Genomic DNA, 16,525 nt, shown 5'->3' on the forward strand with positions numbered 1-16,525 from the left:
ACCAATGCATTGAGTTCTATGAGAGAAGACAGCCAGTTCAGCGTGTTTTCAAATCTAGACCCAGTTAGATAATTAAAAAAATGTTCATTTTGAAATCTCATCTGTGCTCATGAAGGAAATTCAAGTTGGTCTACCTCCCAGCCACAAATCTACCAGATTGGTTGTTTTTAAAAGAAAATCACAGATCACAACAGACTACTACAGTACATTATGTCTAGGATTCACACCCTGGCCAGAATTGCTACTGATGCATATCCCTCTTTCTTGCAATAAATGCATAAACTACTCACTCTCCCCTCTTCAGTTTATAGGCAATGTTCATCAAAAGGTCTCATAGCTTTCATTGGGACATAGGCAGGCTTTAACATCAGCTTCAAGTACATTCTTCAAATTCCCCTAGTGCTTTTCTTCCATGCTCCAATTTTATAGCTGCCCCCAGCTTGTCAAAACTGGGCATGCGTAGAGCTCTACTTATTGCAATAAGCTGGCAGTATCTTCATCCATCCTTTATATCGCTCCCTGTCTGCAGAGACCCCCACACCCTTGCCATGTACATAGCAGAATTGCAGACAAAATACTTTCTGTGGTACGCTGACCCAGCATGCTCTCGGATATTGTTTCTCAGACTTCTTTTTGGATTTTCTCTCATTTCTTCCCAGATTTCCTCTTATCCCCAGAGCTACACTCATCACACATTGTCTAAAGCTATAAACAAAGATGAAAGGTCAGGCAAACACACGGTCACGTATAAAACCAATCTTTTATTTTCACATCAAAACAACTTCTATTTTAATTAATTCTTTGAAAAGGTAATGAGTTTAGCCTTTGTTTAGCCTCCTAGATATAGCCCAAGTCTGGATGTTTTTGCTATTACAGACATTTTCGTGGTACACACGGAAGAGTTTTCCCTCTTAATACCCTGCCTGAGAAAATTACGAGAATCCGATGACAGTGCAAGGAATACAAAGTCCACTGTGAGCAATGGCAAGGACTAAAATAGATCCATGGATGCCTAAAGTTTGGCTTAGTAAGTGCACATGGAAGCCAGGATTGTGGTTAACTATGACAAGTGCTGAGGCCCACTAAACCTTTAAGTAAAAATTGGGCCTATTTGGAATTCAGCTCACATTACTCAGTTATTTCATTAACCATTCAATTTTGACACGCCCATTGTAGCTAATGTATAAAAAAAGGTCTAACCGTTTTGGTGAAATGTGGGATGGATTGAGCTAACAAAGTGCAAAATATATGAAAGGCGATGCATAAACATTGGTTAAATCCTGCCAAATCCTCCTACTGAGCAAGCGTAGATCATAGTCATCACTGTTCACAGTGATGATTGATTCAGTATTGCATTTCAGAAAATATTATACAAATTGATTAAGGGCGACAAAATCTATCTCGATGATTCTATCATTATTATTAACAATTTGCATCTGTTACCAGAAGTGTTTCTTCAGCTCTTTAATTAAACAAATACTGGGTGCTGCAGGGCACGTCTTTATTGTGTGATTTGGCTTTTATATCAAATTCCTATCAAGATTCCCCAGCAAATTTGCTGTTTTGACATGAGCTACAGAAGCATGTCTGGGTTATACAGCTCTGTTGTCTCAAGAACTGTGGAAAAAATAATGCATCTCATGTTTTCTTGTAAGAACATGTTCTTTATAACATTCCATCTTTGATATACTGATAGCGCACGTGGTCATAGAGATTAATTTCTAACTTTAGGACATGCTAATTCCACAAGGATTAGTCAAACCAAAAGGTTTCACATTTGCAAGTGAGCTCTCTCAAACGAGCTTGCACCACCTCAGTCCAATATATTGATGTATCACCTACAAGTCAGGTGACAACACTTCTGAACTTCAGAATCAGTTTCATGTTTCTTGCAAAACTTTGAAACCTGAAATTAAACATTCTCCAGGAATTAAAAACTGAATGTTAAAATAAATGCTCTCATTAAAGACAAACATGGTGTTTTTAATTGGAAACACCTTCAGCCACAACTACTGAGTACACTGTCTATATGGAAAATAGAAGGCAAATATTGTAACACCTCAGGTCCTGTTAAAAATGTAGTTTATTATAAACTGCTTGTCAGATGAACCTTGGTTTTGACACGAAAAGAATCTGCTTGTCCTAAAAAAAAAAATCCCAAATTTAAAAAAAAACTGCAAAAGGAAAAATATTCCAGTCAGAAAACTAAAAACATTTTCACTGCAATCAGTTACCCATGGAAAAAAGAAGAAAGATCACTTTTTAACCCTGCGTACTAGTAACACAGAAAGGATCACTAAGGTTAATTCTAAAAGCATGTGCAGGTAAGGTAATTTTGCACTTTTGAACATCTCACCTGCTTCCTTACTACAGCTCCCATCGTCTCAAATACTCATTCTATTATCCCTGACCATCGAGCACCATCATGTAGATGCTATGGAGATTTTTTCAATGTGTTTGTTTTCTGCCATGATTTTATGTTGGAAGTGTTTTGACAAAGTGTTTTCCTCTTGTCAAGCTATGCCTTACAGGATAAGCTCTCTAGCATTCCAGCAGGCAAAATTTAATCTTACACTAGTGACACCAAGAAATGCCACTATTTGAAAGTTAACTAACTAAGCTTTGGTTTGTAGCTTTGAGTAATATTTCTCCCTGTGGAAAGAGAAGATTCCCAATTTCCCAGCAAAACAAACAGTTCTCCTGGGCATAGAAAGGTCCAAAAAAACAATGTAATTGTATTTTTTAGGAAAAACTGTGGTTCTCAATTCATACATACTCCTAACCATAATATCTGAACCCCAAACAATAAAAGCTCTGTTGTTTACTTCAGGCAATAAAAAAGCAGCCTCAGAATTCATTATTATCATTAATAATAGGCAATTCTACATTCATCATTACTATCAATATTAATATCTGATTTTTTAAACACTGGGAAGCATGCTCACAATTAACTTTCACTATGCTCACTGAACTTCATTACACATCCAGCATGATCTGAGGACAAGACCTCCTCTTACTGTATCTCAAAAGGTATTATATTACTACAGTGTAGTACATGTTATAGTGCAACATCTATGTAACACATAGATATATAAGATTGTGTGTTGTATTGCACACTACCAGAAAATTTTCTGTAGAGATTTCTGACATTGAGGTATATAGACATAAGCATCCAAGTAAATTCCAAGGCTGAGATTTTTCAATAAGATAATTTGACGTAAATTAACATTATTAATATCTAGTATCTCTCACAGAGTTACTCATAACGATATCTTACCTGAGCTTCAGAATCCAAAAAAAAATCCTCTGCCATAGCATATGCAAAATGACAATATGATGTGTATCGTACCTCTCAAGAGTCCATAAACTGTGGCTACCTAGCTTCAGTCTTGATTGGCCTGAGATCACTTCCAGTCCAAGATACAATACAAACAGAGCTGTATGACATCTCAAAGCACACGCTGATGTCAGAAGAAAACTTGTATTTTCAAAGAAAGTTTTGACCTCAATAGAAGTGAACTGTTTTCCTATTAAGTACATACTTTTTATGAAGGTTGCGAATAATGTTTGATACATGCAACTAGTACATCATACAGTAAAATGGGAGAAGAGAAAACAGAAAGATGTTTTAATGAAAACAAAAAAAAAAAATCTCTAACCAGGCAATAATTTCATGCTGTATTTATCTTTTGAAGAACATAATTCCTTCACATCCAAAGTCACAAACATAAAAAAAGAAAATAAACAGGCAACATTTTTCTTCTATTCTCCCTCCTACCCACCAACCTACCCATCCAGTAAACTGCATTTATATTCTGACCACCACCTGGCACCAACCTGCTTCCAGATGCAGTATCATCATTTTGGATTAATTTTACCTACTGTATATTCCATCTCCCCCACCCTCACCCATGTTCAACACAGATACTCAGACCTAGAGCCCTCACTTTTGAAGGTCATCTGAGAATCCATGCTTGACCTAGAACAAAGGAGAAGTCTTTCCGACTCATCTGTGTACCTTCGTGCCCAGAGCTGCTCTCCTGCATTCACTGTTCGAGGCTTCAGAGACAGGGTTTCAAATTTCACATAGGTCTCTTTTGCAAGGTCAGCTTCCTTCGCAGTTTTCGGTTTCACACGAAGTTTTAAAACTTTGTAGAGTAAGAAAAAGATCAAAGGTAAAACAACCACACATGCTGCACTGCTGGCCAATATCAGAATAGAAAACTGCGAGCTGCTTTCATCATTTAACCTCTCAGTGGAGAAAATAATGCACTGTTCTTCTGTAGGTGGCACTCCTTTGGGTGAGACACATGCCATATATTGAGTACTAGGTTGCAAACCATCAATTGTGACTTTGTTTTTGCTAGAATCAGTGCTCAGAGGCAACATATCTTTCTCACCATACTTTGAGTATAACACAGTCACTGCAGAGTTGCTTGTGGCATTGACAGTTTTCCAAGTTAAGGTCACTCTTTCATCAGTTTCACTGATCACTCTTAGGTTCTTTACAGTAACGTCTTGCTCATCCATACTTGCTGTATTCAATGAAGTATCCTCACCTTTCTTGCTTATCTCCCCAGCCTGCTTTTTGTTTCCATTTGTCACTGCCTTTGAATTTTTCTTTCCATCAAACACAGGCCTCGATTGCTTCTTGTCAGTAAACCTGATGCTCGTTGATCTTTCAGTGCTAACCAGTGCTGTGGTGGTTGGTGTGGTGGGAAGAGGTGTGGTTGTCCTCTCAGGTTCCTGCTTGGAATCCTCCTGAGTGGTATTCTGTCTCTCTGCCTCTTGCTTCCTTCCATACTTCTGCGGTGACACAGTTGTAGTAACTACACCAACCACTGTGACAGAGTTCTTGGCTTTACACCTGTATTCTCCCGCATCCTTGTATGAAATCCCTGTCAAGCTTATTATGGACCATCTGACACCCTCTCCAGGTGTTTCTTGAATTACTACAGGAAAATACAAAGAATAAAATATTATAAAAGGGAGCTAAAGAAAAAGTAACCATTATTAGACTACTTCTTCCCTTAAGTTATTTCTGCCAGAAGGAATCATATGTATTAAACTTAAAAAAAAACCCAAGCAAACAAAAAACCCATACAAACTATGGAACTCCTTGCCGTATTGCATTGTATAGTATTGTATTATATTAGTGCTCAGCTTGGGTGAAAATGGAGTTGAATATCTGGAGGAATTACAATATAATTTGCAGTTTCACTAAGTAAAACAAAACCACATAAAGAGAAATCAAATGTCTTAAAACTGCTAAGTGACTAGGAGATACAAGTCTCACTGACTTCAAGTGACACTGAACACACTAGCCATTTAAAACATTTTTGGAAATTACCTTTGTTTTAAGATATTTCAGTATTTTGGACTATTACCTTCTTCAGACCTACAATTTAAGATAACCGCTTGGCATTAGCAAGAAACATTTTTTCTATTTAAGTTACTGCATAAGTATCATAGCAGCTAGATTGATACAGACAATCACACCATCTTTAGCATTCAAGATGGATGTTGCAAATGAAAAATAAACAAGTGCAAATAACATAGAAAACATGATACTGGAAAATCCTGTGTTTACAATGCTGAGTTTTAAGTGGCTCAGTTATGGCCTCACTAGCTTTTCTGACATGAACATTTTGAACCAAAACGGAGATTCCAGTAACAAATTCTCCTTTCTGCTTTTCAGCTTCCGACTTGGGGCCCAACTGTCCCAACCTCCATTTTCCTTTATCCTTCCCCCACTTCACCCATTTCCCCCTTCCACACCCTTTGTTCTTATTACAGACCACATGGGGAATCCAAACAGTCTGTTGGACCTGTTCAGACCTGTTGGACCTTCTTAGACAAAGAATTTCATAACAGCTGTTGCAGGGATACGATTGCCAGCTTGGTGCAATACCTGGTCCATTGTTACTCATTATAATGACCTCAAAGCACAAGCAACCCAACAATTTCAGGGTCTCCCATTTCCTATAAAAGAGCAATTATACCTGTATAGTTCAGTGGTATATTGTCTGACCTAGTCCAAGTAAGCTGTGGTGTTGGGTACCCAGTCGCATCGCAGCGTAGCAGAACGTTGCTTCCCAGTGGGGAAGTGATTTTTGTTGCCGACGTCATCACAGATGGTTTAAGACACTGCTCTAACTCAGCTCTCTGGAACAAGATTCCTGCCAGGCTCTCAGGTCCGCTACATGAAACCAATGGATCAAGAAGTACAACCGAGTTGTCCACAATTTTGGAAAATTCAATTAGCTTTGAAATGCGACAATCACAAAACCATGGGTTGTCCTGCAAACCTGAAGCAGAGAAGGAAGAGGGGAAACAAAACAAAATACAAACATGTTGTCAGGCAATATATGGGTATTGTGACTCTAGTATGACACATGACTACCACCAAGTACAATCAAGGAGAACCGTGGACCTATTCTGAGTCAATTTTTTCTCTTTCAATTTGTCCTTTTTGTTCGGCTGATTGGTGGGGGAGCTTTTGCAGAGGTGAGGACAAATACTATGAATGTTTATTAAGCTAAACTTTTTCTTCACAGAAGTTTACAGGAGCATAGTAATATACTGGCACTGTCTTTGCTTAGATTTGCTATTTATCTAAGAAAAAGCACTTTGAAAAGATATCTTAAGATCAAAGATGCATTTTCACTTGCATGTTGGAAAGATAGCTTCTCAGGGCTATTGTATCCTGTCACTCTCCTCTGCTCTCAGTCCATCTTTGGGCTCTTGCAGTTTGATCTTCTCAGACCCTTTTTTCAATACTGGACAAGAACATGATGATTTAAGGGTTTAGAGCTTACACCAATATCTCTGCCCCTTGACAAAAGGATAAAGACTAAGGAGAAAAGGCTTTAGGCCAATAACATTCTTATCTGGCTCTGAACTATACCAATATTCTTCGAAATCTGGCTTCAATTTAGGACAACCTCTGAAATACACCTAAAAAGAATAGCAGACAAGTAGCAAACGGGAAAGACCCTGAAAAAAGCTGATGACTACAATATTTTTATGATGGCACACAAGAACACTATCTCTCCTCTTCTGTTAGAGGCTATAACATTTGCTTCTTGATTCCAAATTCTTTGAATGAGAGGCTTCTCCCTCTTGCTGAACTTATTACAGTGAGAGTAGTCATTTCTGAGGAATATAATCCTCAGCTGGTAATGATTATTCTGCTATGTTGACCTTCATAGAGCATCAGCAGCTTCACCAGGTAAAACACCACATAGCATATCACTCATGAGTCCAAATATTTTCTCATTTGACTTATACTTTTGGGCATACCTTTTTCATTTTTTTCAAGTATTAACAATAAACAGAACAGTTTGAAACGAGGGAAGGTAGGCAAGAACCCATCACTATTGAATTTACTGTTTAGTGCAACAGACAGATCATATCAATTAAAAATTAAAAGAAAAAAAAACCTGAAGCACCTGATAATATTGCACAGTGTGTATTTTTAGGAATTATCAAAACAGCTAATGGAAAAAAATCTGCTTTTTGTTCTGCAAAAAGCTTGTATATGAAAGAATACACAAATAATTAACTACTGCTTCCTTTTATCGCCTGACCAAGATTAGGTTATTTTAAGCACATTGCCAGTGATTGGTTAAAACTGAGGTAAACCCCAATTAATCCCCGCTCTTTAAAACAAGACTTGACCTGAAGAGATTCCATGACTTTGACATCACAATCCAATTTCACTCCTTCAAGACATAAGAGATTTTACATCTATTCACTACTTATTGCCTGCTGGAATAGAGAAGGAGAAATCAAGGAAACTCTATCAGCAACTGCTTTTCTTTAAAACAAAAGAAAAAAATAATCTCCAAAATATAAAAATTTTTCCTGTGAACTTCACACACAAGCAAAAAATGATACCATCCGAATGCTTTCCTTATGTCTAGGCACATCAACTGTGTGTGCTTATTAAAATTTTGCCCACTCAAGCACAGGTACATAACTATTTGTACTCATTTTTTAAATTAGGCAAGCTTTAGTTTGTACTTAGAGTTAGAGACAATATTCCTGTAATATTTCTTTTTCCATTCCCACTTGCTTAGTGAAGAAAATTGACCCCTTATATGTTAAGAAAGAGACTGAGTATTTGAAAATTAAATTCCCCTAAGCTATAAGAGGGAACACAGGTTCCCCTTGAAACAAGGCCTCAACTGCCAGAGTTCCTCCATAACAAACGCTGCTAAAACGCACATGAACTCCCAGCACGGCCTCTGTGCTGTCTAGTGGACAGAAGCATGGGGCAGCTGTGCCACAAGCAGGCGGCGGGGCAGAGACTCTGGGTCCACAGCGTTAAGCAGGGCAGATTTGCAGCATCAGTAGAGCTCCCATCCCACATACCAGGCAGCGGATTCTCCCTCACATTGAACGCTAATGAAAATATTTCTTCTGCGATCTTTCTGCACCCTACAAGCTTTACTCCAGCAAAGGATGGGGTTTGTTATTCTTTCTAATACTACTAGCAGTGCTCAAAGGTCTTTCAAATTGAATCACAGAACCATTTAGGTTGGAAAAGACCTTTAAGATCATCACATCCAACCACAAACCCTAATACTGCCAAGTCCACCACTGAACCATGTCCCTAAGTGCCACGTCTATACATCCCCTCCAGGGAAGCTGACTCAACCCCTTCCCTGGGCAGCCTGTTCCAGTCCCTCACAACACTTTCGGTGAAGAATTTTTTCCTAATAAATATAAATACATGGTTTTCATATTCTCCCAGTGTCTCAAAGAAGACCCAAAGTTGTCACAAAAAGTGTCAGAAAGTGACAAAAGAGAAGGAATGATAAAGCAAAGATGGATAGTCCTTAGATTGGATGGTTCTTTAGTCCAGTCTGGGACACAGGCTTGACCATCTCAGATCATTCTGAAGGCCTGGTTTCAGCTTCAGAAGAAAGCTGTAGTCCCAGAAGACTCTGTATTTCTCTACTTCACTGCAAAGAAAGAGTTATTTCAGTTAGTGACTTCATCTCCCCCATCATCGTGCTTCCTAGTAGAACTGGCTAAAGAAGCAGGACATATAAATACATATAATATATACAGATACAGAAGTTCCTTGTTTGCCTCTGTGGCTCATCCCTTCTATTTATCTGTGTCTTGCCAATATCTGGCAGTATTCACATTACTGTTAGTAAACTTGCACAGTCATTGTAAGTCATCAAGTCATGTGAACACCCAAAACGAAACGATGAAAGTACTATTGAGTTAGAAGCAAGGATAGAACACTGAATATGATTATATTTCAGTTAGCTATTGAAGAGAACAGAAATCTGATGGAACACCAAGTCTTTATATTAAAATATAAAAATTTTAATATATTGTTGACCTGAGAAAGAAATACTAACCAAGGCAAAACAAATGTTAATAAATATTTATGCATTGCAATATACCAATGCAGTGTATTTTAACATTAAAGATGGATTATAAATTACTCTAAAAACTTTTTTTATTCTAGATTTAGTGTATTTTAAATTTACTCTCACACACTTATATGTATGCTAGCATGTACAATCGCAAATACATGTATATGTCTGTCTGTGCATGCACATTTTTGCAGTCTTCTCAGCAAGCAGGGTTTCCCCATGCTGTGTCAATATGGACTTTAGCATTCGAAACAGCTACAAGCGAAATTTCCTTTGTAAATCAGTAACCAGTCTCAGACCATAACTTGTATAATGCACAGCTTTTCAGTTGCTGTAAAATGGCAGTATGTGAAATAATCAAGTTTTGAGCCAATGGAAATATTCACCACAGCTTGGGCCAACCCACCCAATGCTCTTTTCCAACTGAAGCTCCAAAAATTTTGATCTGTGGTTCTAAACAGTAAAGCTCACTTCCTACACTGTGTCCCAGTATTTCCTGCATACAGTAATTGCTAGGGAGTAGTTCAGGAAAAGCAGCATCTACCCAATGGCCCAGTATAACAGCTGGGAGCCTGATGGACCTGCAGCATTTCAACTTTTTGGCACTTCTACATGCAACACGAGGCAAGATCTCATCTAACTGCCACTCTATTAAATCCTTGATTCCTGTTTCTCTCAGTGACTCACTAGATGTAATTTTCCATATGCAAAATGCTACTGCCATCATTCACGCCAGAAATGTCAATCTCTGTATAGCAGCCAATGCTGAAACTGAGCTGTGATTTGGATCAAAGTATTAGGCTACAGCTCCAGAGGTAACCAAGAGAGGGCCAGATGAACTCACACACTGGTCCCTCGATCATTTCCACTGCTTAATTGCCACCTCACTCCACAGCTTTGTTTTGAACTGTTCCAAAGGACGCTCTCCTAGACAAAGCCAGACATGGCTCCAGGGACAGTTTGCACTCCAGGGATTGCTCCCTGAAGGGCTTATGGATGAGACCACACCAAGGACAGCTCTCTCTATCCTGTTCTTTCCCCCAACATAAGTGCAGCAGGCTTTGCACCTCCAAACTACCCTGCAGCCCATCAGGTATCCAACATAGCCTCGCTATTTCACATTACAAAAGCACAATTCTATGGGTTGCAATGCAGTTCTTACCTTAGTTCAAACTGCCTGAAGTAAAGGAAAAACACCCCACACACACACCACACAGTTACATTTCAGAGTCACTGCAGCATCCCGCAGAGCCCACAGAAAAGCAAGGGCTAAATCTTAAAAACTGTGGAACAGCCAGTCAGCTTTAACGAGAGCTGGCCCTAAACCGTGTGGATAAGAGCCAGAGTGAGCCACTTGGCCACAGGGCCAGGAATCATTCCCTGACCCTCCTTCCTTTAGCACACTGTCTACATAGGGGAACATCATACAGTGGGAGGTAATAAAAAAAGCCAAACCCCTAAGTACAAAGATTATGAAATGGAATAAGGAAATGCTAACCTGCCTGTCCCCGGGCAAAAGTAGTCCATGGCTCCTCCAAATGCCCTTGAAGTAAACATGGGGAACCTGAACTTTCTCTTACACGCAACCTTCTTGACACTCAGTCAAGACACTGAAGATAAAATTGCCTCCTGGTGTTAAAAAATACATATGCACAAACATTTGAGTTTGGGGCTTTGCTGTTGTTGATCTTGTTAATTAAACACATGGGACAATCTTGTTTTGCTAGAACTAGGAGAAAAGCAAGCTTATGCTCTAATTTCTTACGCTAAGCAGAATCTGACTGCTGTTTTCCTGACTAGAAAGAACATTTATTTGCTCTGGGTTCCAGCTTCTAGCGCAGCTCTGGCTGCAGTTACCATTCTATGTAGGCACATAGGTCAGGCTAAATACTCCCACAGAGAACAGCTGGAGAACATAGCGAACAGAGAACATCAGAGAACATGATGCTCTTGAGCATCAAAGCAAGCACTGTGTGCAATTGTGGGCATCACATTTTCAGAGAAACCTTTTTCTTTAAACCCAAAGAAGTCCAAAGGGAACCAGTAACTATGGTAGAAAACGAAAATAAAGCCTAACAGTCTTATAGGAAACTGCTGAAAAAAATGGTGTGACTAGTTAAGGTGGCAAACCGGGAAGGAAAATGTATGAAAGGTTACTATAAGAGATGGTAATTAGTGTTTCTGTACGTTCATCTCAGGCAGGACAAGAGGTAATCAGCTTAGTTTGCAGTAAAGGAGATTGAGGTTAGATATTAAGAGAAACTTTCTCACTATCCTGATAGATAAGCACTGGAAGAGGTTACCAGAGAAGGCTCTGGAATGGCCTACCAGCAAGCTTTAAGAACAGCACTGACTTAACCAGAATGGTTCAGTTCATCTGAATCTGCATCCCAGCAGGCTAGAGGCCTTTTCAAAACCCTTCCTGATCACATACCTCTGTGATCCTTATCTTTACCTCAGAGGAGGAGGAGAGTATCTACAGGACACATTTCTCCTCCCTCAGGCTCCAGCAATCCTAGTAGAGACTGGACAGGTGTCAGAGATGAAGCAATGCACAGAGCACATCTTCGTCCTGTCGTTCTAAGCCGACATCTCTGGTTGGAGCATTCTAGAGACATCTCAATTCCTAGGTCATCTTTCTAGCCTGATAGTATCTACCAACCATTAATTCCTGAAGAACAACTGCTTGCTAAGAGCCCATCAACAGCAACCTCAGGATGAGCCTCTGCATAACTACAACTTCTGAAGCTCTAGTACTATAGATAATAAAGCCAACACTTTGTGGAGACTAAGTAAGCTTGTCAAAACAACCCATGACAAAGAGCGCTGCACTTTCTAATCTCCAGAAGAAGGGAATGTTTTCTTATTCACTGTAGAGTTTCTTAAACAGAATGCACTGTCTGTCTGCATTGAGCAATACTCATCAGAAGGCTGTGATGTCAATGAAAACAAATCCAGCTGATTAGTCACAGCTTACCTAAGGTAGATTTACTCAACACAACACAATGAAAGTACTACCTGGCATTTTGCATTCCCAGATCCAAATCTATGACTACACAGAGCCTCCCTCAGCATATAACATTTAAAAAAAAGAAGCAAGGTGCTGTTTGAACCCAGTGTGTGTTCCCCTCTGGAGATCTGCGTTCAAACCCAGTTGTAGTTCATAAATGAAAATGATCCAAAGGTCACATCCCAAGTCTCTAGAGAACTCAATGCTGGCACCAGAGGGTCTACCAGGACCAGAGGAGCCTGGCAAAGTGCCTGCAGATGGTTGCCAGGGGGAAGGGTAGGAGAGAAAAGTGTGTGTGGTTTGGGGTTTTTGGGGGTTCTTCTGTTTGTTTCTTTCTTTTGGTTTTTTAAGAGGTGAGGGCTATGTAAGACAAGGAAACCAAATAACCTCTGGGACTCCCACATGAGATCATCAGGAGGATTAGATCTAGCACAGTCAGCTCTTACTTTAGTGCCTCCTGTAGCCTCCAGCGTGGGCACAGCGAAAGGGGTACTGAGCTGGACTTAGTTTTAGAGCTTTTGCTTTTTTTTTTAATCCTGAAAAAACGAAGATCCTATTAATACTGCAAACCTACAGTTGCCATGTATGTGAGGAACTCGGTTCAGCCTATTGGAACCTATTAAGTTACTATATACAATCTCATCTGAATGAGAGTTTCAAGTTTCAGCTACTGCTGTGAAACAAAGCAGGTGAACAAATGAACACTGAAGGGTGGGGGTTTAGATCAAGAAATTGGAAATACTAGGCAGTACAACGCAGAGCAGATCTTTACCAGTGAGTACAGAGCTACTGCAGGTAATATATGGAGAGGCAGCTTGTTTTCCTCCCCTTCACCTGCTACACTACACTACAAAAACATCAAAACATACACTTATAGATAAACAGCAACAGAACACTATTGATAGAGCTGTTCCATCCATGTTCTGAAACTGCATAAGAGAAAGAGGTTATGTGCAAGACTAGGAAGTGGAAAGAAAGTGTCAGATAAAGCACAAAGTCACAAACAGAACAAATGTGATGGTATGCTACAGAGACGGAACAAAATTATGAAAAAAATCAGTCTGGCCAAATCATTCTTATATACTATAAAAAGTACTGTGAAGTTGTAGGGATCAGATTCCTAGTCTCTTTCTCATATTCGATATGTAAACTGGGAAAAACTCCAGAATAATTTGTCAGCTCTAAAGCAACAAAAGTCAACACGAGTCCTGAGGAGATCAGAGTTGCCCTCCTTTAAGCCACCACCACGATTATCTGGAGCTCTGTGGCTCAGCAGAGGCTTCATACGAGCATCAGCTCTAGCTACTTGTTTGGCTTGTGAGCCACTGGAAAAAACAATTGCAAACAGACATGCCTATGGTTGCAACCACATACAGTGATGAAGGAAATGTTATCAGAAACACAATTTTTGGAAGTGCTGCATTTATATGGATGCGGAATACTCCATATGGCCTGTATTCCTGTAGAAGAGAATCCCGTAGATTTTACTTCAGTTTTATTACCTTGACATAACAACATACATGGAGGTCACAATCTTCATTTTATAGTTTTCTGCCACCAACAGAAAATAAATATATAAATCATCACAGAGCGAAACAGAAGACTGACCTGGATAAAACCCACTCTCCTGAATCCCAGGCTGGTGTCCTACCTGCTCTCACTTGCAACTTAACATTTCGGTATATTTTAATAAGGAATGAGACAGGCTGTTTAACATACCCAAAATGACTCTCTGGGTCGCCAGAATGTCTGTGTTCTTGGACAGGACAGTTTCTGAGAAGGGGGGCCAAATGTCCATCAAGTCTGACGGCAAGGTGGTTAGCTTGTTGCTGGATATGTCCAGGTAGGTGAGGTTTCTCAGGTACCGGCCAGCATCAGCGGGAATGCTGGTCACTTTATTGTTGTGTAAATCAAGAGTCCGTAGGTTGGGCATCTCTGCCAGCGATTCCCAAGGGAAAGTCGAGAGCAGATTACCATCCAGACGTAGCTCATGCAGTTGTTTCAAGTTATAGAAACTGCTGATATCAATGTTGGCTACACAGTTGTAAGTTACCCACAGGTACTTGAGATCTACTAGGTAGTAAAAGGCTTCAGTCGGAATCCTTCGTATGACAGTTTTCTCTATACGAAGTTTTACAGTATCCACAGGAACATTCACAGGGATCTCATACATGTCAGGATCATTACAGAGCACAGACCTAGCATTCAAAAGAAAAAAAAAATTGTCAGAAAAACTTATCAGAAATTTGTATTTCAGATTTAAAAGCAAATGCTATTACTTTCTGGAACACTACTAGCAGAATAAAGAACATCAAATCAAGCAATCAAGGACAGCCCTCTGCATTTAAATATTGATAAGACAAATGCAGATCTTCTAAAGAGAAAAAGAATACAAAATAGCAATGATACTTTCACATTAAATCTCATTTACATTATTCTAAAGCATGTAAGCACCGTCTTCTGTTCATTCTACTAACAACTGAAAAAGAGAACCATGGTATAAGGAATAATACATGCATGTATCTCAAGTGGGAACTGCATGCCATCTGTTTTACTAAAATTCAGAATATTGGATTACTAATTTCTAGGTTTTCTGCATGATGAAGATTCAAAGTATTTGTCTATATAGACAATATATAGACAATTTCAGAATAGAATAAAAATTGAAAATGTTAGCATATTTCTCTAAACAAGAGCTTTCTAGCCCTATTTCTGGTGTCTGTGTAGAAATGACATGCTTTTAGAGGTGCTACAAACTTTCTGCTGCCGTTGATTTCAGTGAAATGGGATTTCTCATCATTTTCAAGAACCAGTATGTTTCCATTGCTTTGGGGTACATTGTTGGCATGTTAGCTTGAAGATTCCCTTCCCCTCGATAAGCCTATCTTTAATTTTCTCCCCCTTTTCTCTACATTATTCCTCTATTTTACTTGTGACAATAAGCAGCAATGACAAACAGTATCTTCCAAAATTGACATGACAATACCCAGATCATCAAATTTCAAATTAACCTCTTTATTATCAAAAAATATATGATTTCCCTGCAGATTAAAAAAGAAGAAACTGCTGTGTTTATTTAAACCAGAATCACTTTACAGTAGACAACTAGTTTGCAGAAATAGGAAGGACATTGCAATAGTAGGAAAATCATGGAGCAGAAAGAAACTGCCTTCCGCAAAAACTGAAGATTTAGAGTAGCTATTTGCTAAGTACAAAGCCATAATCACCATCTGCTCCTATTCAGAAATGCCGCTAGCCATATAACACCAGTGTTAAATATGCCTTTATTTCAACTATGCTACAACTAATTTGCAATGTACAAGAATGTCATTTCCAATTTCTTCAACCCTCTTCCTTATAAATTGCCTTGTATAACAAATAATAAAATATATACCTTGTTCCAGTGCCATCACTTCTGCCATGGTAAACGCAAGTGCATTGTGAAGGACAAAAACCACGCACTTCTTCAAAAAAGCTCATTAGGAGGTAGAAGTAAATAAACAGATACATGGCTTCCTCTCAGCACGACTGATGATATGAAAAAATTTGAAAACTTTATTCCTAGGCACTCATGTGCAGTGTGCTACGAATGTGAATGTAGACATCCATTTAGTAACAGCAGATTACATCAGATTAGCTGAGATCTGTAGTTGCTTAACCTTCAAATGTATCCTGAAAGGGATCAGTTAAACCAGCTAATTCTTTATTCTGTCAGAAGAACACACTCTGTTTCAAATAATATCCAGCATGTTTCAAGGCTATTTTAATACGTAGCTTGTAGGGTTAGTATGTAATAAAATACCTCTTTGCTCCTTCTAAGAGGCAATTAATTAGTTACTGTCCATAAAGTGTTCCAAGGTTCCTGAAGGAAATCCAGTACAGCATGAGGATGTTGCATGGCATTTTCTTTAATACTAAAATTTACAAATTAATAGGAAGCGTAGATTCCAGAGCTTTAAAAAAATCGTGTAAAAACAGGGTTTTACTAAAAAAACCCCACGTATATTTAAAATAAGTTACACACTGCAAAGCCAAACTTCAGATGCATGCATACATAATAATAGAATATATTTATTCTCAAATTCTGAGAATCATCAAGAGTGCGTATACTACTGTT

The 16,525-nt window shown here is 38.9% G+C and overlaps 1 protein-coding gene across 1 annotated transcript; it reads right to left on the reverse strand.

The window, feature by feature from the left end:
* Window positions 1–3,915: 3,915 nt before the first annotated feature.
* LRIT3 (leucine-rich repeat, immunoglobulin-like and transmembrane domains 3) lies at window positions 3,916–15,918 on the reverse strand. The gene is made up of 5 exons (XM_009885516.1): window positions 15,803–15,918; window positions 14,128–14,606; window positions 6,003–6,308; window positions 4,586–4,952; window positions 3,916–4,531 (listed from the first exon to the last, which is right to left on the reverse strand). Exons 1-5 carry the CDS (start codon window positions 15,916–15,918, stop codon window positions 3,916–3,918), a joined length of 1,884 nt encoding a protein of 627 aa, XP_009883818.1.
* Window positions 15,919–16,525: the final 607 nt, after the last annotated feature.

Source organism: Charadrius vociferus, unplaced genomic scaffold (assembly GCF_000708025.1).
Source record: "Charadrius vociferus isolate BGI_N301 unplaced genomic scaffold, ASM70802v2 scaffold55, whole genome shotgun sequence".
Taxonomy (NCBI): Eukaryota; Metazoa; Chordata; class Aves; order Charadriiformes; family Charadriidae; genus Charadrius; species Charadrius vociferus.